We start from the raw sequence: 24,535 nt of genomic DNA, 5'->3' as shown, positions 1-24,535 counted from the left end.
GCTATTGGGGTCTACCTGCTGATGCCTGGGCTTGAGCTGCAAGTGTGGGCCTGTGTGTATTGACCTTTACACATCCAACTTCCAACTACAGTGTCGTCTCCGGTTTATAGAATGCAAAGGTAGTGGGGTGGCAACCCCCATCTTTTAGCCTTCATGTCTCCAGTCACTGGCACCCAAGGTGGTCACTCTAGTCTTTCCAGGGGCTGCACATGATAGTTGGGCAGTCACTCTACTCCTTCCGGGCAGCTATCTCCTCCTGTGGTTTTCCTGAATGTTGGCTCAGTAACCTCAACAGGCACCTCTACTCCATCTTCTCTTCCCTCCATTGATGTCCTGTAGCAACATCAAGCTGCCCCGGTCAGTCTTAAGCTAGACAAGAAAGGGACATTTGTTGTCTGGATGGGACTGCTCTTCTCACTTGCCCTTGGGGCTCTTGCCAAGCCTTCTGGCAGGCGGTGCCATATGAAAAGTAAGGCTGTTGTCAGCTTTGAAAATGATTCCATTCTTGGAATAATGTGAGTCTAGCATAGAAGACTTCAAAAAAATACATGGCTGGAAAAATGGAAAACTTAGAGTAAAAAGGAAATGATGACTTCCATTTTCTTGTGTTTGTGGTCATTATCAATGAAGCACAGTGAGAATCTTTGGGAGCAATTAGAAGTTGGTATTCATGGCAGAAGGATGGATGCTATGGCATCATGAGCAAGGATAAAGTCAGGATGGAGGGTTATTAGGGAACTTCAGAGGTGAAATTCAGATTTTAACGCAAATGGGTTAGGAAGAGCCCTGGCAGTCTAACAGCATTGCTAACCTTTTTCTAGCGGTAAGAAGGTGGTGAAGTTAGTTAGCAATGACACACCGGACAAGACTTAGCAGAACTTTTTGGTCGTAGATAGAAACTAAGTCTGCCACTCTTGTTAAAGGCCCGTGATTAACTGACTAGACGTGTTACAATTTCTATGTTCTCTTTGGACTTCTTGCCAAGCTCATGGCTTTATTATCTTCAGATTATCCTCTAAAAGATCTTATTCATAAGAGACCCAGAGAGAGGTAGAGACACAGGCAGAGGGAGAAGCAGGCTCCCTGCAGGGGGAGCCTGATGCAGGACTCGATCCCAGGATCCCAGGATCCCAACCTGAGCCAAAGGCAGATGCTCAACCACTGAGCCCCCCAGGTGCCCCTATTGTTATCTTTCTGTACATAAAATCATTGCTCATCTCCTACACACTTTGCCCAGTCAGTTTCCTGGGTTTCTGCTTCTCTAGCAGGAGCTCTGAAGGACGCAGAACGGATGCACAAACATTTGTCTGTCAAGAACAGCTCAAACTATCTGCTCTTCTGCTTTGTTGTCCTCGAGGAATTCCTAAATGTCAGAGTTGGTGAGGGCGCGTGGGATGATGAGGGATGGGAGTGGGAAGACAGATTGAGAAATGTATTAAAATGTATGCAAATAAATGTACGGCAGCTTTCAAATGATTTTCCACGGAAAGAAGTTTACTCCCCAATGGTCAAAAGAATTTATGGAGGGCTTACTGTGTTAGACACCGTGAAGGATAAAAAGTTCAAGACCGGGATCCCTGGGTGGTGCAGCGGTTTGGTGCCTGCCTTTGGCCCAGGGCGCGATCCTGGAGACCCGGGATCGAATCCCATGTCAGGCTCCTGGTGCATGGAGCCTGCTTCTCCCTCTGCCTGTGTCTCTGCCTCTCTCTCTCTCTGTGTAACTATCATAAATAAATATAAATTAAAAAAAAAACTGTTGTTTTAAAAAAAAAGTTCAAGATATGCTTTGCTTTCAGGTATGCAGTTTAACTATGAAGCTGAAAAGGCAGAAAAGGATATGTAGGTGTATGCACACACTCTTACACACTCTTCTGTACACATTCACACACCCTCATACTCTCATATACACATACTCAAACACCCTCATTCTCACACTTACACTCACATACACACCTTTACGCACTCATGTAGACATTCTCACTTGTACGCTCTCACACATACACACCTTCTCTCATGTACACATCCTCACACACTTACATGCTCTCATATACACCTCACACATATTCAAATTCTCACACACACTTACACCCTCATGTACACGTACTCATATACATACACACCCTCACACTCATGTACATATATGCACCTTCACATATACAAATTTTCTCACACACACTCTTACACACTCTCTCACATACACATACTCACATACTTTCTCTCACACACACACATAACCCCAATACTCCTAAGACTCAAAGAAAGACTCACAGTGAACTAGAGGTAGGATATAAAAAGGGTCTTTGGTAAGGATGGGGTTGATGGGTAGGGGGAGGTGTTTATTTCCACAATCAATAAGAAAAAAAATATTTATTTTCAATCCTTTTGTTTTGTTCTAATCTTCAGATAAAAGCTTTTCCATGAAATACACTGGGATTATTTATCTCACTGATTATCAAAGGCGATATAAATTGTCAAATACACTGAATGAAGAATCAGAGCTAGTAATATCATAGAAAAGGGATCTTTTCTGTGTGGCTTTCCATTATTGCCATGAGTAGCAAGTTATTGCAACAGTTTAATCATGGAATGATTCAAAAATTCTCTGTTAACACATCTCTGTCAATCAAATATATAACTTTGCTGAAATGAAGAAATATTTCCTGTATAAACTGGACGGAACTGATAAATCAGTGCTTCATTCTCTTCAACGACAGATTCGAAATGATGACTGTTTTTCCGAGCTGCAAGAAAAAGACAGTTAAATTTTAAAAAGATTGGATAAAATTTTCAAAAGGCTACCCTCTAACATTTCTTCCTATAATCAGCAGTATCAAGCAGGAAAATATCACCAAAAAAAATACCATCAAAAAAAGAGAAATGTCTTCTAAGATTTCTCCCAGATAAAGCAGCACCTAACTTATTTATTGCCTCTGCTGAAAGAGCATCTGCATCAGCCCTGCACCAGATCCAGTGTGGGGCTCACTCTCCCGCTGATCTAAACACTCGCAAAGGGCCTACTATTTGCAAGATTTGATGCAGGACCCAGGGATGGAAATAGAAAGGGGCAAGGATCTAGCACTCAAGAACCCTAGCCTAGGGATGCTTGGGTGGCTGAGCAGTTGCCTTTGGCCCAAGGTGTGATCCTGGAGTCCTGGGATCAAGTCCCACATCAGGCTTTCTGCATGGAGCCTGCTCCTCCCTCTGTCTGTCTCTGCCTCTCTGTGTCTCTCTCTTGAATTAAAAAAAAAAAAAAAAAAAAAAAAAAGAACCTTGCCTAGTAGCCACACAGAATCATACACTGTGTTGTTCTCATCGTCTGTGTTCATGGAGATGCTCCCAGAGTCAAGGAAATGGAGAAACTGGCAAAGCTGAGGCAGAGAAGTGGGAGATAAGACAGAAATGTAACAGACGAGGAGGCACAAGTCGGCTGACGTCAGAGTGTAAAGCAGTGAGGGCTCAGACTTTATCCTCAAGTGGAAATAAATACAGGCTTTGTGGCAGTTTTAGGAAGAAGAATGTTGGGAAATAGAGATAAAGAGAATAGCCCTGCCATGTGATAGTACTGCAACCAACTCCACCTATTTGCTGTTCTCATTTATCCCCGTACACATGACACAAAAATGTTACTTGGGATTAATACTGCACCTGGGAAGATTTTGTTTTCAATTTGGGGTTTTGGTCATGAAACTACCCATTCAACTGAATGTAATTCTTAACCAGAGTAAATTCACGAGGAAGCGCTTTACTAATAATGTATGAGCAGGAGGGTTGACAAAAGCTTAAGGCAAGCTTAGGGAAAGGGGGCAAACCCAGCCAGCCAAAGTTCATGCCTCACCAGACTGATGATGCCCTGTCCCTTGCAATTGTGTTTGTAGCTCTGTCTCATACTTGTATCACTCAACTAAAACTTAAGCATCTAGGGACACCTAGGTGGCTCAGTCAGTTGAGTGGCCAACTCTTGATCAGCTCATATCATGGTCTTGGGGTCCTGGAATAGAGCCCCACATTGAGTTCCATGTTCAGTGGAGAGCTTGCCCGAGGACTCTCTCTCTCTTGGCTTCTCCCCTCACCTGCATGCACTCACTCACGAATAAATAAGTTAAAAAAAAAAAACAAAAAACAAAAAACAAAAAAAAACAAAAGGGGTACCTGGGTGGTTCAGTCAGTTGAGCGTCTTTGTCTCAGGTCATGATCTCAAGGTCCTGGGATTGAGCCCACACTGAGCTCCCTGCTTAGCGGGGAACCTGCTTCTCCCTTCCCCACCCCACTCGTGCTTTCTCTCTCTCTCTCTCTCTCTAATAAATAAATGAAATCTAGGAAGAAAGAATGAAACAAAGAGAAGAAAGAGAAAGAAAGAAAGAGAGAGAGAGAAAGAGAGAACGAAAGAACAAAAGAAAGAAAAGAACTCAGCAATCTATGCTATTGTTTGAGAATTTAGCGTACTTCAGAGCATACAATACTGTTAACTGAAATAACTATCCTGGTTTTATTTGAATGCCTAATATCTGAATTTCAGGGCTTTCACATAATTTAATTTTTTGTTAAAGTTAAACCTACAGAACATCTATAGAGCAAAAGAGTATACAAAGTTCAGATCAGGACAATTTCCTCCAAAACTACATATACTAGACTAATAAAATTATATACCCACATATTACCTTCAGCAACAAAGAACTCAGCTAAGTAGAATGCAGCCTTCACAGCATTAGGTGCATGGGAAATGCCTTTTAATTGCCCCCACTCATAAGGTGCTTTCTCTGGATGCCACTGGACACCATATACTGGATACTTGTACCCTGCATGAAGAACACAAATGAGTAAGTATTAAGAATGGTCTAAGGGGAACCTGGTTGGCTCAGCTGGTTAAGCGTCTGACTCTTGATTGAGGCTCTGGTCATGATCTCAGGGTTGTGAGATCAAGCCCCATATCACCGGGTTCCCTGCTCAGTGCAGAGTCTGCTTGTCCTTCTGCTTCAGCTCCTTCAGCACATTGCATGTGCTCTCTCCCTCTCTCAAATAAAATAAATGAAAAAAAAAAAAAAAGAATGATCTAAAATGTAATTTACAATAAAATTATGTTTTATAGCCTATGTAAAACATTATTTTATAACTCACAATGTCAAAGTAAAATTGTGCTTATTCTCCCAGAGACAAAATTTGTCCCATGTGATTAGTGACCCACGTTTCCTCCACCAAGGGTCTGTTTCCCTCCTATAATGATGTATTCATAGGAGAACAAACTATGCCATGCATTTTTGGGGTCCTTTTATGCCAGCCAACTTGTCTCAGCCTAAACTATGTCCCTTTGTGGGATGGTTCCTAAAGTCATGACTGGTGTTTCAGAGGCTGCCTGGGAAGTGGCTCTGTGGACAGTTAGGAGGCTACTGAGGAATTGGCAGGATAGGAAAGTAGTTACTATAGAACAAGGCTAAACTGGATGGATGGGAGGTAACATTTTCATGCATCTGGGGAGCAGAAAAGTGGCACAAATTTTTTAGATGCAGAGAAGGAGGGCAGTAAGTCAAGGACAACATCTACGTTTCTCACTTAGGCTGATGTGGCAAATGGCAGTGCTACTGCTGGACCAAAACACAGAGGCAGGAAACAGACTTAAAGAGAAGATGATCAGCTCACTTCCGGCTGGGCTGACCAACCTTCCCCAGAATTCCCCAGATATTGTTTGTAAACCCTCCGACCTTTGGCCTCCCCCAAGAGCAAGCCAGTAATAAGGCCAATCTTCAGGTAACATGAACTACACCCACCTTCTTCCAGTTTACTCCCCTCCAGCACCCTGGCCTCTCAGGTAGCACTGACCGGCCTCCCTGACTCAAAGATGTCTATTGTTTCTGTAAGCTCTCATTCATGGTACTTGATTTTTTGGCTAGGAAGTGCTCATTTTTCCTTAAAGCCTCATAATGTGGAACTCCCTTAAAGTCTGGGAAAAATGAAGTTTTCTCCAGAGAGAGAATTATTAATATTCACTTTTTCCATGCATGTTGGGACACTACCAGACTGAGACAACTCTAAACAAAAATTTCGACTTGAGATTTATTGAACTTCCCAGTTTAATGCAGGCCACATGTGACCAGCCTGTCATTATGAATGCTCAAGGCTTATTTACCACCACCCCCTCTCCCTTAAGGGTCAAAGTACAAGATGGCAATTCTCACAGTTATGTAGGTAGGATTTGTTGGGGGTCCTGCTGCATGGGGTACTTTGACTGTGGGGGTTCATCTTTCATCCTCCTGATTCAGTAATAATAATGCTGGTTTAAATACTCCACTTAGTAATATAATACCATATAATCTAGTAATTCCACTGCTGGGTATTTACACGAAGAAAACGGAAACACTAATTTAAAAAGATGTATGCACCCCTATGCTTACTGCATCATTTGCAAGAGCCAAGATATGGAAGCAACCTAAGTGTCCAGCAATAGATGAATGTATATAAAGATGTGGCATATACATAAAATGGAATATTACTCTGTCATAAAAAAAGAATGAAATCCTGCCATTTGGGACAACAAGGGTGGAGCAACAGGGTATTACACTAAGTATAACAAGTGACAGAAAGACAAATACTATACGATCTTGCTTATATGTAGAATCTAAAAAGCAAGACAAACAAAAAATAGAAACAGACTCACAAATACAGAAAACAAACTGGTGGTTGCCAGAGGGAAAGGGCATGAGGAGATGGGCAAAATAAGGGAAGGGTATTAAAAGCTACAACTCCCAGCTATAAAATAAATAAGTTACAGGGGTAAAAAGTACAGCACAGGGAATACGTCAATAATACTGTAATAACTCTACGGTGATAGAAGAGTACACTTATTGTGGTGAGCACTGCATAATAATGGAATTGTTGAATCACTATGTTGTACACCAAAAACTACTATAACATGGTTTGTCAACTATACTTTATTAAAAAAAAAACTACTCCACTTAACTACCAGAGGTTTTGGTCTGAGTATTCTGTCACTTCATCAATGTACAGGTATCCCTCTGCTTTCCAAAACTCCACATTATGCCACTTCCCTGTTATGAAAGACTTACCCTAGTATAGTCACAGCTTTATTTCACAAAAGTGAAAATCCTCTTCAGATTTCTCTGTTAGAGGAAACAGGTCCTCGTGCAGGTCTTTCATAAAACCAAAGTGGCTTAACTTGAACTCTTGGAAAGTGGAGAGATACTCTGTTTTGTGCCACTGTGGCTTAGGAGTTTCATAGAAAGGCTCTACTTTTGGATAGTGGGGTAAATTTGTGTTTAGGAAGACGTTTGTCTGAACATGAGTCATATTTTTTGTTGTTGTTGGGAGGAGAATCCATCACAGTACTCATTCTACAACACTGCTAGAAACAGAAGTCATTTTCTCCATGTATTTCTTTATCTAATCCCCCCTTATTCTTTACTTTCCTTCTCCATCACTCCATCTATCAGATGACCCAGGTAAATCACAACTGATTTGGAACATAGACAAAAACACACCTCCTATCCCCCAAAATGCCTTAGCTTCTATCCCCACACCCCAGAGTAACATGATTTTATTCGTAAGCATCAAATCAAAATTAATATAAGTGAAATAAAGTGTCCATGTGCCATGATAGATACCTTCCATTGTTGAAATAAACTCAGTCTTGCCATCTGTATTTGTAGTTAATACATTGAAAAACTCCTTTAAGTTTTCATTCTTTGTAAAATTCTAGAGTATAAAAATAAAACAAAATAATTACTTCTGTAGTTAATCTACCTGCATTAATTTCATTGTTAATTAATGTAATACCGTCACAGAGAGGCTCCACTTGTGGAAGTTTGCAGTCAGAGGTTCCACTGATAATGACTTCAACAAGTCAGGAGGAAAATTCTGGAACATTCTGCTCTGCGATGCATCTGAAATAATTTAAGCACAAGAGAAATAATTTAAACACAGAAAAAATAAAATCCACTGAACTCACTGATGTATGGCCAAAAAGGGCCATAATTAAGACATAAGATAACCAAATGATAAGCAAAACATATCATTTCCACACATGTATTCATGTATTCATGAGTCTAACATATAAATTCAAATAAGTTCCATATTAAGTACTTCTAGAATTTTAACATGAATAACTAAAATCCTTCTGGCAGATAATTATCAGCCTAGCCATAGAAGAAACAGAAAATTTTAACTTGTGTTTTCTTGAAAACAGGTACAATTTACCGCATGAATATACTATGTACTTTTGTTTTCTCAGGAAATGATCCAGAACATGCAACACATTTTCGAAAGTATCTGGAATTTAAAAAGTTTTAAAATACCAACAATGTAGGAAAGAACATTAAACAGGCCAAGAGATCCCTACTCAGTAAATAGATCAAAAAGAGCAATTTACCTCAACACCAGCTTTCCCTAAAAGAAGTCTCTCATTCAGCATGCTGATGGCTTCCATGAGAATCCTACACCTCAGATAAAAATCCTGACGTAAGGTACTTGGGTGAATTTTATTTCTTTTTTTATACACACTGGTGTTTCACCACATATATCCAAAATAGTCTGACCTAATACATGTACTTCGCACAGAGGTCTTGCAATAATTAAGAAAGATAATGTGAGAAAGAACTTTGGAAAGTATATAAAGCATTCTGTAGGTTCTATGTATAACAACTATTGCTTTCCATCCAAAATCCTTATGAGAACAGAAAGAGCTGACAGCACTCAACTCTGAGGATTCAGAGATAGGTAACCTACAAGAATCATTACCTAGTTACACAGAGGGATATAACAAAGAATTTTCCTGGTCTTTGCCCTGAGTTCCTGATAGGGAGCTTCTAAAACTCTCAGAATTTCCTAAGCAACAGGAGTGTTTTCATCATGCTAATGAGGTGACTTCTGGTGGGCCCCTAGATCACTGATCCTCAGAGAAATCAACCACAGGATTAGAATAGGTTAGGACTTTGAGCCAGCCTGATTTCCAGGGATGGAAAGGGGAATAAAGATTGAGTTGAGTCACCCAGCCGATGATTAAATCTAGCTTGCCTTTGCAATGAAACCCCAGTAACAAATTCTAGACAATAAAGCTCATGGGAGTTTTCCAGTTGGTGAACATATTGACGTGCCAGCAGAATGGTGTGCTCTGACTCAACAGGGAGAGGACATGGAAGCTCTGCATTCCCTGCGGGACCTCATCCTATGTGTATCCTTCACAATAAAATTGTTAGTGCAAACACAGCACTTTTCTGAGTTCTGTGAGTCATTCTGGTGAATTATAAAATCTCAGGAAGGGTCATGGGAATCCTTAAAATTGTGGCCACTTGGTCAGAAGTGTGGGTGGCCTGGGGATATGACCTGTGGATGGTATCTGAATTAAGGGCAGTCTAATTGGTGAGATAATCTATAACTATGGAGCCTGTGCTAACTTGAGGTGATTACACCAGAATCGAATTGCAGCACACCATAGCTAGGGTTAGAACAGAGTGCACAGTCAAGAGAAAAATGCTGTACTGTAACCATGGCTAACATTTATGAATTGTATTTAAAGCACTTAGCACATTAGCTAAAAAGGAGTATCTTATTTAATCTTCACAAACAATTCTAAAAGGAAAAGCCTTTAAAACCAGGAAATTAAAGTCAAGAGAGGTTAAATTTTTCTCCAACGCAAAAGGGACAAAGCTAGGACTAAAGCTCTGGTCCAATATTAGAGGTCTTAATCATGCATGGTCCTGATATCCCTATAGGCAATGAACTGTCAAAACTCAAAACTCCTAAGCTGTCATCACAGCTCAGAAGAAAAGTGATCATTCATATCGGCAGCTTGTGCAAATAATTTAAAAATTAGTAAACATTAGGAGTATTTCTGACTTGAATATTTGCTCCTCACTAATCCAGCCCAAGTAATATTTTTAAAATGGTCGAAAAGAGGGGTACCTGGGTGGCTCAGTGGTTGAGTGGCTGTCTTTGGCTCAGGTTGTGATCCCGGGATCCTGGGATTGAGTCAGCATCAGGCTCCCGAAAAGGAGCCTGCTTCTCCCTCTGCCTATGTCTCTGCCTGTTTCTCTGTGTCTCTCATAAATAAATAAAATCTTTTTTTAAAAAAATGTTTGAAAAGAGAATTCTCACCTTTAGTGAAGTTCAGTGGCATTGTAATTCCATCAGTATGTGTAAGAGTTAATAAGCACTGTCCACTAATCAGGTATGAAAGCTCTTCGAATCCAAGGCAAGTGCCCCACACAGGAAAATAGTCTCCATCATCAAAACTCTTTGCAGAGTAAAAGAGAAAAGGTTATTCAAACTTTTTAAAACAAAAATTATACAATTGATTTGTCATTTTAAGGCAGGCACCTGAATCATGCATGGGTTTCTAAAGAATTTTCCAGGATCCACTAAGTAGGCTAGCACTTAACCTTTCCTCAGATCAAGCTCCTGTATAATAATTCAGTTTTAGTCAATCAAATTCTCCAAATCTCAGCTGTGCTGGGAAAGAAACTGCCAGGCAACTACCAAGCAATACAAGTGACAATTAGGAACTGCAAATATTAAAGATAATGCTAGACAGATGTCTATTTATACATCTTCTACAAATCTTGTTGCTCTGAATGATGGCCCGGTTTGAACACACTCTGAAGTTCTTCCTTCATTATCTCAGGATTTATAGGAAAGCTGGATTATTCGCTGGATTTCTAGTAATAGCTGGATCATACCACCTTCAGCTAATCAAATTTAAATCAGAGGGAATCCATGATCTGGAAAGAAAGGAACAGTCAGGAAAGAAACAGCTGTGGCTAAATAAGTTTGAGGTTGCTGAGCTTTTTTTGTTTTTTGTTTTTTTTTGTATCTTCAAGTAGGTAATTACATTTCAAAAAGTAGACTTTTGGGTCTTAGGGGTTCGGTGGCTCCTTTTTGTCTTTTTTTAATTGAGCAAGCTAGTTACACGAATTCTTCTATGCAAAAGGCAAAATGACTATTTTATAATATTCAAATATATATTTCCAATGCATTTTAAATCATTCACATTATAAAATTTCCACTTTGCTCACTTTTTCAAAAAATAATATCCACTGAGCATGTACTAAGTACATGGTACTGTATAATATGAAATGAGGAACACCTCAAAGGGTGTTAGGACCATGAAATCTGCTGAGACATGAATAACCAGCGTCAAGATATTCTGTCTTCTGAAATAGAGGCTCCTGAAGATCATGAACCCTGTCATATAACTGAGCAGGAGCTAAATAAATGTTTGAATTATTCTACAACAAAATACTCTGTTAAGAGGGAAGCAGGATGCCATTCCTGTTGGAGTTGGGAAATAAATCTGGGCAGAAGGGAAGGAGGACCTTTTCCTGGAAAGATGGACAAGTTGTGAATTAGGGATGGAATGGAAAGAAACAGACTAAACCAGTTTAAAAGTAGGAGGACAGAGAATACATGCTAGAAATACCAAACCAGCTTCAATTATGTGCATAAGGAAAAGCTAGGAAAGTGGGCCGGGGACACACACTCTACGTCTTGATCCCAAGACTATGAAAGGCTACAGATTATTTAGCCTAGAATTAAAAGTTTCTAAACAAGTATCTCATAGGCTAAAAGCAGTTCTTCAGGGAAATATTTAAGGGCAGGGGCAGATACGAGGGCAATCAAGATTATAGTTCAGGAGAGAAACAGTAAGGATCTGAGGTAAAGTGCAGAGGCAGGCTCAATGTGAGACACTGCAAAAGGATTCAAGAGGCTCTGCCGGCTATCTGAATGTGGAGTCCAGAGTAACTGTGAGGACAAGTCAAATAGGATAGAAGAAGTCAGGACGAAGAGCGGTTTCAAGAGGAGATGAGAACTAGTAACATATGAACAATGCTTGGTACATGCACAAAAAAAACAGCTTACTTAGCATGAGGACCTGTTTCATACCAATGAGCACTAGTGCAGACGGCCAGTCTGCCAGGCCCTGGTTCCCTCGGAAGCCCAGAATTAAATGGAAAACACAGGAAACAGGTGAGTGCCACCAAGGGCTGCTAAACAGCGGGAAGTTCAAAAGTTAAAGGGGGATGAAGCTGCGGTCATTGTGAGGGAAGTATTACCACATTGCTTAAGAAAGAACTGTCCTAAACATGAGAGACACCTAACTCTGGGAAATGAACAAGTGGTAGTGGAAAGGGAAGTAAGCGAGGGATTGGGGTGACTGGGTGATGGGCACTAAGTGGGGCACTTGGCGGGATGAACACTGGGTGTAATGCTAAATGTTGGCAAATTGAACTCCAATAAAAAAAAAATTTTTTTTAAAAAGAAAGAAAGAAAGAAAGAAAGAAAGAAAGAAAGAAAGAAAGAAAGAACTGTCCTCATGCAAAATTAACAAAACCCACCTGGAATAAGATGCAACTGATATTTACCTGTTTGGCAAAGTTGTAAAATGCTTTGGCAGCGAGAGCATAACCTGACTTCTTGAGGTCAACACTTCCTCCAGGGAAAAGGATCCTGAAACAACATCAAATAGGGTGCATTTCAAACCTATGTCCCACAGAAAATAAACACTCTATTTTATTTTAAAACGTTTTCCTAAAAAAAAAAATAAATAAATAAATAAATAAAATAAATAAAAATAAAACGTTTTCCTTATCACATCAGCAGCAATATCACTAAAGAAAGAAAATTATGACAAAAATATATAAAGTATTTACATTCCTACACATTTGTAAAATACCACAGTTAACAATACTTTTGTGCACATTCTTCCAAAACTTCTTCAATAAACAAGTTTATTTTTGAGATGGAGGGTGGATAAATTAAGAATAAGTAAGTGGGGAAGAGGAGGAGAGTGTACAAAGCTAGAAATAAAGTCGAGATAAAATTCTAGGTACAGCTAGGTTTAAATTATGGAATCAATGATGCCAAAATCAATTACAGGCCCACAATCATGAGTCAGTCTTGGCTCGTAGAGAATTATTTTTAATCATGAAGAACAAAATGGTCATAAGAATATATGTAGGCTAAAATTAAATATTCATGAGAATTTAATTTTTGTTATCACCCTGAAATTTCTTCTAAAATACGCACACTATTAAAAATTTTTGAAACAACAAAATTAAAAATCCAGAAAAATTCTGGGAAAAAAGAGGGGAAGTCATGTTTGATTTTATTTTATTCTACCCATAAAGGAGAGATACAGAAAAATATTTACTATTTTTTATATCTTTTTTTAAGATTTTATTTATTTATTCACGAGAGACACAGAGAGAGAGAGAGGGGCAGAGACATAAGCAGAGGAGATGCAAGCTCCATGCAGGAAGCCCCATGTGGGATTCGATCCTGGGACTCTGGGATCACACCCTGAACCAAAGGCAGGCGCTCAACTGCTGAGCCACCTAGGCATCCCTGTATCAACTTTTTATATTAAATTTTAAAATATAGGAGATCCCTGGGTGGCTCAGCGGTTGAGCGCCTGCCTTTTGCCCAGGGCGTGATCCTGGAGTCCCGGGATTGAGTCCCGCGTCGGGCTCAAAGCATGGAGCCTGCTTCTCTCTCTGTCTGTGTCTCTGCTTCTCTCTCTCTCTCTCTCTCTCTCAATCTCTGTGTCTATCATGAATAAATAAATAAAATCTTTAAAAAAATTTTTTTAAAAATAAAATTTAAAATATATAAAAGTCTTCAAATAATTAGTTATTCAAAAAAAGATTACAAAACTGGATTAAATGTGTTAAAATTCTAAAAATACTTAAATATGAATTTGAGATATATGACAGTTCACATTTTTTAAGAAAGAGAGAGAGAACACATGTGACAGGGGGTGAGGAGAGGGCAGAGGGAGAGAGAGAAAGAGAATCCCAAGCAGGCTCCACGCTTGGTGCAGAGCCTGACATACGGCTCGATCTCATGACCCTGAGATCACGACCAGAGCTAAACCCGAGTTAGATGCTTAACCTACTAAGCCACCGATGCTTAACCTACTAAGCCACCCAGGCACCCCAAAGGTTCACTTTGAGACTACTGTTCATTCAACATATACATTCTACCTCTTGGTATTAGCTTGGAGAGAAAAGGATGAGGAATTTTTCATAGTCTAGTAGAAAACTTACTATAAGGTATAACATCTACCATGAAACTATGCAGAAAACCCTACAATTAAAAGCGGCTTAAAGAAGGCTCATTAGCAGGTGTCCCTTTTCATTTACTCCATTACTAAAAAGCTGCCTCTGCTCAAACCTGGTGTGTTTAATGCCAAAGTCCTTTCATAAAGTAAAATTTTAGGTCTGTCTCTTTCAGATTGGGAAACCCCTTTAAAAGCAAGTCTCTGCCTTTGCATCTATGTTCCTTCACATAGCAGTATGGGGTTCACTGTGTAACACGGGCTCAATAAAGGTGATTCTGAAGTTGCAGGAGAGTACAGCTCATTTTCTGGTATATATTTCTTGTATATTTTTGAAGTTCTATAATATATTCTGACCTGGACTTACTTATCTCTTCTATGCCAAAGTACACCGCACATAATGGGTACTGTAAATGTTTTACTCATAGCTTCAAAAAAAAAATAGTAATAAACATAGCTTTTAAAAGTCAGGGTGGCAGGGAAAGAAGCTCTTTTTATAAAAGCTTTATCATAAAATAGACTTCTTCTACTCAACTCCCAATAAAAAACAACCACCTTTAGGGGCGCCTGTGTGGCTCAGTCGGTTGAGCACTGGACTCTTTGATTGTGGCTCAAGGTTGTAGGATCTAGTCCCATTTGGGCTCCTTGCTTGGTGAGGAAGAGTCTGTTTCTCCCTCTTGCTCCCCCTCTCCTTCCCAGACTGGTGTGTGTTCTCTCTCTCTCTCTCATAAATAAATGAATGAATGAATGAATGAATATCTTTAAAAACTACCAGCTTTAAAATCTGTGTGTTCACCTGATAGATTATGCTATGCTTAATCTCCTCACCCCTACCTTAAAAAAAAAAAAAAAGCAAATGAGAGTATCCTATACAAACCATTATGTGCCTTGCTTTTTTTACATAACAGTATCACACTGTCCACATAACAAGTGATCCAAACCAGAATCTACTAATACCCTCATTTTTTTTAATCTGTCCATAATACTCTTTTATATGCATGTAGTCAAACTCTTTTTACCCAATTCCCAACTGACTGACTACTGGGTGGCTTCCAAACTGGAGATATTTCAGACAATTCTACTATGAGTGTTGGGTCTAAGTTTTCACGTAACAAGAAGAATATATTTATAAAATAAAATTCCTTCTGACAGATTTCCTGGGTCAAAAGGTATGTGCATTTTTTATTTCATTTCAATTTCAGTAGATATTGCAAACCTATCCTACAAAAAACTATATAACTTACAGACTCATAGAGTATGAGAATACTTGTTACCTCACAGCCTCACCATAGAGTATTAACAAATTGTCTTCTTTGCCAACTTGATAGTTAAAAATAGTTTTTAATTGCTATAATTATCTAACCTTTAATTATGAGTAATGTTGAACATTTTTCATGTGATTAAAAGTTTTATTGTTAAGCTAACCAATCATATCTTTTGTGGTGAAGCCAGAGAACAGAAAGCTTTTTTCCAAATTCTATTCAAATTATCCTCTGAAAGATAATCGATTATTATCCTCAGACTAGGACTTCTAAATCTCCTAAATTAGCAGTATGCCATGGCATTCAAAGTGGCTTCAAAATATTTAAGAGAGTAAGCATTTAAGCATTAAAAAAACCAAAGATTATGTCATATGTTTAATGGATCCACTATGCAACATTTATTTCTTAAGCTGCCTTCTCTCTGCAGGACTTTTCCAATTTCTCAACAAAGCAATTCCTATAAAAGAACTTGGAAAACTAACATTACACTACTATATGATAGTTACACAGTAACATGTATATTTGTAAGTACCTTTTTGCAAAAGCAGATTACATCTACCTCATACCCTGTAACAAACCAATTGCCAACTTACCCATTAATAGATTGGAAAAGCTTTTTATACTCTTCATTTGTAAGATCAGGCCTGAAAACAATAAAAACAGTTACAAAAGATCCATTTCCAAAACCAAAGGAAAAATGTAAGGCTGTAAGTGAAGTCCCCACATTAATTTTAAAAAGACAAATAGAAAACAATTGTTAAATACCGGATAATTTTTCTCTCCCTTCCTAGAGGAATTTTTTCAAACTACATGAAAATCACATACTGTAATTATATCCTTGTTTTGCTAATCAGACAAGTAAACATGTTTTTATGTGGTCTCATATAATTTAATATTGTGAAGTTCGTGTTAATATGTAAAACATTAAAGACCATGAGATTTGGGCACCAGTAATTTCTCTGCTAGATGAAAACCATCAAAAACATGTAAGGATGTTCAGTAGTTTTATATAAAGACTAAGTAAACAGATTTATTAATCTGCCTACCTTAACTATAAGCAGTTTGGGCAGATAAAAACAATACATATAAATGTCAAGTCTCTGCTATATTCCATCCCCACCACCAACTGCAAAGATTTTGAATACACAACTGTGTATTCAGAAGTCATGAGTTCAGATCTAGGGACAGGCTGCATGCACATCACTGTACACCAGATAATTATTCTGAAGCTAAGTTGCCCAGGTAATTATGCTGAAGCTCCTTTCATGAAACACCACTTAAGGGCTCCTAACATCACTATGTTATTGATGATTTTAGACCCTTCTCCAGAAAAAAGTGATGGGATACGTGAAAATTTAGTTAAGTCACAGTAAAATGGGTTTGCTCTTCCAACAGTTCAAGAAAATGCAAGAACGAGAGAAGAGAGTATCCTGGTTATGAAATTCCTGTGAGAACTTTCCTACATTAAGCAGTCTTCTGGTTCTCTAAGAAAATAACAAGGTATGATACCCTCTCAATCAGCCATAAAAGAAGTAGGCTTATGATCAACGTCAACCAAAGTCCATTCCTACTCCAGGGACCGTTTTGGAGGGGCGGGGGTGGGGGGGGGTGGGCATTACAACACCTCTTCCATTTTTAAATACACTTATGATGCCCAGAACTTGGGCTGTGCTTCGTTGTGCTGGGTTTTCCTGTAAGTACAAATGAGCTTTGCAAGTCCAAGCTACTTAGTGCCTGGGAGGCTCGGTTGGTTAAGCATCTGACTGTTATTTCAGCTCAGGTCATGATCTCAGGGTTGTGAGATTGAGCCCGTGTGTCAAGCTTCATGCTCAGCAAGGGAGTCTACTGGAAATTCTCCCTCTCCCTGTGCTCACTATCTCACTCTCTCAAATGCTCTTTAAAAAAAAAGTTCATAATAATCCTCCTCCCAAGAGAGAGCTATAAGGCAGTGGGTGATATTGCAGTGGTGCTTAGCAATATTTTAGACAGAGGATTAATGGACAAATAGCCCTGACTTGGGACGTGACACGGAGATTCAAATCTGAGTCCACATTCCCAGTATTTGGCCAACCCAACCTCCCCACACTGTGTCAATAAAAAGGGAACCAAACCGTCAGGACCCAGAATCTTCCCCATGAATATTTAAACCAGGACATACAATCACCACCAGAATGGATTTAGATCACTCAGCTACATTCCAGGGACTTCTACCAGCTAGCCGGGTGGCCTGGTTTCAATCATTTCATTAATTCTAAATAAATGCCTCCCCTATTGTCCATGACAGAACCTTTGGACCCTGCTAATCACCCTTAAGGGGCTTAATTGTTGAGGGGAGGTGGGGAAGAAGTGTCCCGAACTCCAGTGTCTCAGAGTCTGGACAGGAAAGACAGGCCAGGTCACATTCTTTGAATACAGATGTTATTTGCAGTCAGACTTTCTAGAAACCAAAGACCTTCTTAATAGGGCATGAAAAAGTTTATTCTCTCTTTATCTAAAAGAAAACAGCTTGAGTCTGTTAAAGATGGCAGATGACAGTTTCAGCAGCAAGAAAAGGAGTAACAGGCATTGTTGCCAATGGTGGGCACTTACTTCATTTTAAAGTCAGCCCTGCCGACTGTCTTAAAAAAAAAAAAAAAAAAAGAAGAAGGCTAGAAAGTCAGACTTTTCTTAAGTCTTCTGATTCATAAATGTTTAAAACTGTTTTACTCTTTTTTTTTTTTCTGTTTTACATTTTTAAACCAAAAGCAACCCATGGGCTGTCACAGGTTACCTCTCAGGAGGATGCTTCGTGGGTTCCACAAGCCCCTCAGTGAGGATTTATGATAACCTCAGGGCAACAGGCACCCAAGAAGACAGGAAACCAAAGACAAATTTCTTTAACTATTCCAGAATTTTGCCTAGGTCTCCCATCCTCCTCCTTTTCCCTTCTAAATCACAGAAGTTGGCTCCCAGCATCCAAAACTCAGAAATAAATTCAACATTATTGTATGGCCACTTCATTCTCTTTCTATATTAGGTCATCCTTTATAGGTTACTCTGGGAATTTAGCTGCCATGCACTACATAGTTTTTGTAGGATAATATGATTCTAATTCTGAGCAATATACCTTAAGATGAACTTTGGGAACCCAAGCTGGAAATTAACCTCCATCCTGACAGTCATGTTTTCAGTGACTGTCATAAATTCCAGCATTCTGCTGCTAAGTCATCAGGTTTCAAAACTTGCTCAGTTTCAAAACTTCCCCAGTTTCAAAACTTCCGAGTTTCAAAACTTGCCCAGTTTCAAAACTCCTCATTCTCAACTATTCCTCCCTATGTCCTTTCATTCTATTAGTCATTCAATCTTGCTGATATTTTTAGAGAATATTTACCCATCGATCCTACAAGTAGGTCAAGCCTCATCACTTCACACTTAGCCTCCCTCGACAGTTTCTGAACTGGTCTACCTGCTTGTGTCTCTCCTACCTTGAATCCAGATTATCGGCACTAATGTCCTAAAAGAACACTTGCAGAAAAAAGCTCCCATGATCAAAACTTTGAAACACTGTTCTGAAGCCTTGAAACCTCCTCAGTTCTAGAACTCTGGTGTTATCTGGGTTCCAAATAAGGTTTCATTTGAAAAATTAGATTTGCTATGAAAAAAAATGAAAGACGAATGTCAAAAGCAAATGGGGTAGAGATAATTAAACATAAAAGATCAAACAAGAGGACGATCCGTATGAGGCTAAACATAAAACCATTTTGTGGTACAATTCTCTCAGTTGTGATGTTTGCATTTTGATTATTAGTGTTTTATTTCAACAGTACCTTTCTTTGTTATAGCTTTTTAATGTGGAATTAATCACATAAACAGGTTGCCCAAAGCAAGCAGTTTGTTTTGTGTGTGAAATCACTTACAGTGGATTAGACAAGGAGAGCTGGAAGATTCTAAAATATGACATAAATCGTTTAATCTTACTATGCCATTATATCACAAAAAGTAATGTAGCTCCTTTAAGATTGCAATTCTTGTTATTTATATTGAAGCAACACCACTGTGCTAGTTATTTATAAACTTTTAAAGAAGAGTGTGAAGGTTTTTTAAAAGTTATTTTCTAAAACTGTGTTTTATTCTATAAGTGTTCCCTAATTCCATAGTGTTTCCTAATATTATGGAATAAAGCTGGTTAAGTTGTCAATTCTTTTACTCCATTATTTTCCAAATGTCTGATGAATACCACCTTTTCTGGGGTATTGGAAACTATCATTTCATTCTTTACCTAACACGCTTGACAGACCTCTAATAGCATTGTAAATATAGACAGCCTCTTACTTGAAACAATTTAATGACTCTAAGCATTAGGTGCATGACAAAAATTAGGAGCAATGTTACCACATTTAAATGATACAATCATAGCAAAGAAAACATTAATTTTTGAGATAAAAAAATAACTTAAGATAAAACAGGAGTTTTTATTTATACAGTGTAAAAAATATCAGCTCATACCTTATTGGTACAACTCTTGCACCTGCAGACTCCAGATATTTTACATAGGATGCTGCAATATAGTATTTTCCCAGGCTTCTCAGTTCCTTATTACGGCATTTTTGCATTAATACTCCTAAATTACAAAGAAAGAAAGAAATTTAGTTCCAAACAATTTCCCTTTTTTCTTACTTAGAAACTGAGACACATCACAGTAAAAATATCAGTACTTTGCTTGTTTAATTCACAGAATTAAATACAAAGCTTCTTCTGTAAATACATCCATAGACTTTGGTAAAAGAGCAGCAGAGACTGATCAGAGTTTTTTTTTTATTATTTTTAATTATTTATGATAGGCACACAGTGAGAGAGAGAGAGAGAGAGAGGCAGAGACATAGGCAGAGGGAGAAGCAGGCTCCATGCACCGGGAGCCCGATGTGGGATTCGATCCCGGGTCTCCAGGATCGCGCCCTGGACCAAAGGCAGGCGCCAAACCGCTGCGCCACCCAGGGATCCCTGATCAGAGTTTTAAGTAGCCTCCTCTCTCTCACCTCACGAAGGAGACCAAATAAGCCCCAGTGCAGGTTTTACAATAGCACCAGCCTCCTTCACACAAGCTGGATCAGTCACATCTTTAAGTCTAGAAGGAGGCCTCTCCTGTCCCGCACTCAAAGACACACTGCTTCATTGATAATAAAGCAAAAGAGTGGAAATATCTTCTGTCCACATCCCTCCAACATCAGCAATACTACATTAATCTAAGCAATCAACATCTTGCCTCCTCTGCAGACTATTACAATAGCTTCTTAAAAGGTCTCTCTGCATCCTTTCTTAAACAATCCTCCACAATTCCAGTTCTCCACATGGAAAGAAATCTGAATATATCGCCATTCATTCATTCACTCATTTCTTCATTCAGTATTTTACTGACTCATAATATATGCCAGGCACTGAACTAGGCGCTGGAGACACATGAGTGAACAAAAGAAAAATCCCTCCCTTGTGGGCTTTAATCCCAGTGTGTGGGAGGAAGAGAAGAGAGGACAAATAATTAACAAGATAAGAAGTTAAAACAGAAAGTCTGATGGCCGGTGGCAAATGCTAAGGGAAAAAAGTAAAAAGTAAGTAGAGTAAGAAGGTGTGTGTTGGAGAAGGGGAGGAGTTGGTCCCATCTATCCGGGGGAAGAAAGTCTCCTTAAATACAACAGGCAGGCAAGTCCTCTCTGAGAAAGTAGAACATGACATTTGAGCCAGGACTTCAGAGGGATGAGGGAGTAAACTATGTGCAAGCATCTGGAAGAAGAGGGTTTCAGGGTGTGGGAACAGCAAGTGCAAAGCCCTGAGTCAGGCATGTGCCTTTCACATCTCAAGGAGTCCATATGACTAGAGCTCTGTGTGAGCAAGGGGAGAAAACAATTGGAAATGAGATCAGAGACAACAAATCAACAGGAGGTAGCTCTCTAAGTAAGTACTTCAATGGGTTCCTAAACTTTTATAAACCCTACAAGACCCTATGCGCTCGGCCCCACCTACCTCTTATCACTGAAATCTCAGCCCCAGCACAGTACTTCATCTAATACACATCAAAACATGTCTATCTGGGAATCCCTGGGTGGCTCAGCAGTTTAGTGTCTGCCTTAGGCCCAGGGCGTGATCCTGGAGACCCAGGAGCAAGTCCCACATCGGGCTCCCTGCATGCAGCCTGCTTCTCCCTCTCTCTGCCTGTGTCTCTGTGTCTCTGCCTCTATCTCTTTCTCTCTCTCTCTCTCTCATCTGAATGAATAAATAAATAAAATCTTTAAAAAAAAAAGTCTATCTGGAGAATACACCTGTGCCCTTATCATTTACTGCTTCAGCATTTGGAACACCTTCAATGCCTCTATAGGCCACCTAATAGGAAGAGCTGTCTAAATCAATCACTTCTCTATTTCCAGCTTGTCACAAAAGTTGGCATTTGTGAAGCATCGGTTAACACTTGCCAGATGCCACAATTTGTTACGACTGTTTTTTCTTGCTATGAATAAGACTGTCTTTGCGGAGGAAAATGAAATGTGGTAAGGAAAGAATTAGGGAGAGCCACAGGAAATGGAGAATGGAGTGGTACAAGGCAGGCAAGGTGAGGCGCTACAAAAAAGGTTTGGGACCTCTGAACATAAGTACCAGGAAGGAGAAAAGTATATTAGAATGTAAATTACACCAACTTCTCCCCCTCCCTGCCCCTACACCCACATACTCACTTTTCCCATCCAGAAGGCAAAAACTCAGGCTGTAAGTCCCTCAAAATGTGACCCAAATTCTACCCATACTTTAAGGCCACCTCACAACTTTTATGGTTTCCTTGTCTTTGACTCCTCTGCACTTCTTAATTTAATACCTTGCACATAGTAGGTGCTTAGTTAACTATTTTGTCTTAACTGATGGGACTGAAAAAACATTCCCCTTTTCTGTATTTGACCCTGGACTACCACTGCTTCTAGGAAAGGGAAAGAATCCCTCCTTTTTTTTTTTTTTTTTTTTCTCCCCTCTCTTTCCCTCCTCTCGGTACTCACAATTCTCAAAGCACTATACAGAATTTTATTTTGAGTTAATTCTCTTTGGGGAATCTAGCCACCATTTTAAATAGCTGTGAAAATAAGGCATTCCGTTCCAAATGTTGATACAGAACGCACTTGAAAATTGGGCACTACCAATATATATGAAAAAATATATATATTCGTTTACTTTCTATTTAGTTACAGAATATGATGTTCCTCTTCTAGGAAGGTTAAAGACTTTCAATAGCATCATACTACCTCTAAAGTATGGCCAATCTTAACTGTCTGACATAAACTGCTTTTGGCAAATTTTAATTCTAGGCTGGGTAGCCTTCCCCTTCCCCGCATCGAATGTCTGTTCTGGCGATGCAAACTGATTTTACTCTTTAAAACATGAATGCGCTAAAAAATAAAATAAAATAAAATAAAATACAAAATAAAATAAAAAAATAAAATAAAGTAAATAAAATAAAATAGATAAAAAATAAAATAAAATAAATAAATAAAATAAAATAAAATAAATAAAATAAAATAAATAAAATAATAAAATAAAATATAAAATATAAAATAAAATAAATAAATAAAATAAATAAATAAAATAAAAATAATAAAATAAATAAAATAAAATAATAAAATACAAAATAAAATATAAAATAAAATATAAAATAAAAAATAAAAAATAAAATAAATAAAATAAAATAAAATAATATAATAAAATAAAATAAAAAATAAAATAAAATAAATAAATAAAATAAAAAATAAAATAATAAATAAAATAAAATAAAATATAAAATAAAACACGAATGCGTTGGAAATGAAAGAAATGCGTGCTTCACTTCCCCACCAGGGAGAGCTGACATTGGGATCATAGCAGCCCCTGCTGCCCTCCCGTGCTGAAGACGACAAGAATCCGACGTACACGGCAGCAGCTGGCTCCGGCCATCCCCCGCACGTTAACGCAGGCCCTCGCTCCTTGCGATCGTGACCCACAAACGTCCAGAGCCGGGTGAGCCCGTAGCAACCCCCAGCCTGGTGCAGAGAAAACCATCCGCAGGGCTCGTCCCAGCGCACCCTCCTCCCCCAGCCCTAAGAGCCAAACGGATTCGAGGAAACCGCCCGGCGCTCGCGGTGCTGGCTCGGTGGGAAGGGCGGCTCGGCGCGGCTCGGCTCGGCTCGGCTCGGCTCGGCGCGGCGCGGCTCCGACCCGTCTACGAACGAGGGCACGGCCCGAGCCCCCGACTCGGTGTGTCCAGGGCGGGACGCGCCGGGCACCGACCCCCGCCCGCAGGCCCGCGGCTCCCGCCCGGCCTTCTTACCGATGATGGGCTTGCTGGCCGTGGAGGCGCGAGGAGAGCACGAGCCGGGGCTGGCCGCCGCCCACAGGAGCAGGCCCAGCGCACAGAGCAGGCGCCCCGAGCTCGCCATCGCGCTCGCCGCCTCCCGCCGCCTTTCAAAGGCGCGGCTGGCTGGCCTCGGCGGCGGCTGCGGCGGCGGCGGCGGCGGCGGCCAGGGGGCGGGCTCCGGGCCGCGCGGGGGCGGGCTCCGGGCGGGGGCGTCGCTCCGCCGCGGGGCCTTGTGGGAAATGTAGTTCCGGCGCGCGCGGCGGCCGCGGGGCCCGGGCGGGCGTTTCCTCGAGGTGGACGGGCTCGTCCGGTTCAGCTCGTCCATGGCCGTGACCTCCCGTCACCCGTGACCGAGCCCGGGCTCTCGAAGGGGAAGGCCCCGGGCCTGGGTCTGAGCGAATCTTGCAACCAGGCCGCCAGCGGGGTCGGCGAGAGGTTCGAGGAGGCGCCCGGGGACTTTGCGCCAACGTAGCTCCCTCCCGAAGGGGAGACCTTGCGTGTCCTTAGCAATGGTGACAGCCCGGTCGGGCGCGCCAGCGTTCCCTGGAAGGAGAGACTGTGGCCTCAGAGGTAATTTCCACCCCCCGCTCTTCGTCCTCAGGGTCCAGGCAGCTGGAGGAAGCGAGGGGAAGGGGGAGGACGGGGATGTGGACACCTCCCCGGCGCGGGCGCGCGGCCTCGCCTGTGGCCTCACCTGCGGCCTCACCTGCGGCCTCACCTGCGGCCTCACCTGCCTAGCGGCTCTCGGAGGGGCCCCTTGCTGGCATCGCCCACCCGGAGCACGTGCCCTTTCCTGTTACCTTGGGCCCTTGGGCCGCACACTTGTCTGCCTTCTACGCAGGCGCAGAAACGATGACTCTAGTTCCTGGGCGA

General features: G+C 40.4%; 1 protein-coding gene across 1 annotated transcript; it reads right to left on the bottom strand.

The window, feature by feature from the left end:
* Positions 1-2,352: 2,352 nt before the first annotated feature.
* GGH (gamma-glutamyl hydrolase) lies at positions 2,353-23,830 on the bottom strand. The gene is made up of 9 exons (XM_041768897.1): positions 23,636-23,830; positions 19,807-19,921; positions 15,915-15,965; positions 12,366-12,450; positions 10,102-10,240; positions 7,786-7,892; positions 7,614-7,704; positions 4,659-4,796; positions 2,353-2,741 (listed from the first exon to the last, which is right to left on the bottom strand). The coding sequence occupies exons 1-9, from the start codon at positions 23,742-23,744 to the stop codon at positions 2,620-2,622; spliced, it is 957 nt and encodes a 318-aa protein (XP_041624831.1). The 5' UTR covers positions 23,745-23,830; the 3' UTR covers positions 2,353-2,619.
* Between the last annotated feature and the right edge of the window lie 705 nt (positions 23,831-24,535).

Source organism: Vulpes lagopus, chromosome 9 (assembly GCF_018345385.1).
Source record: "Vulpes lagopus strain Blue_001 chromosome 9, ASM1834538v1, whole genome shotgun sequence".
NCBI classification, from domain to species: Eukaryota; Metazoa; Chordata; class Mammalia; order Carnivora; family Canidae; genus Vulpes; species Vulpes lagopus.
This window is presented reverse-complemented; position numbering and strand designations above follow the sequence as displayed.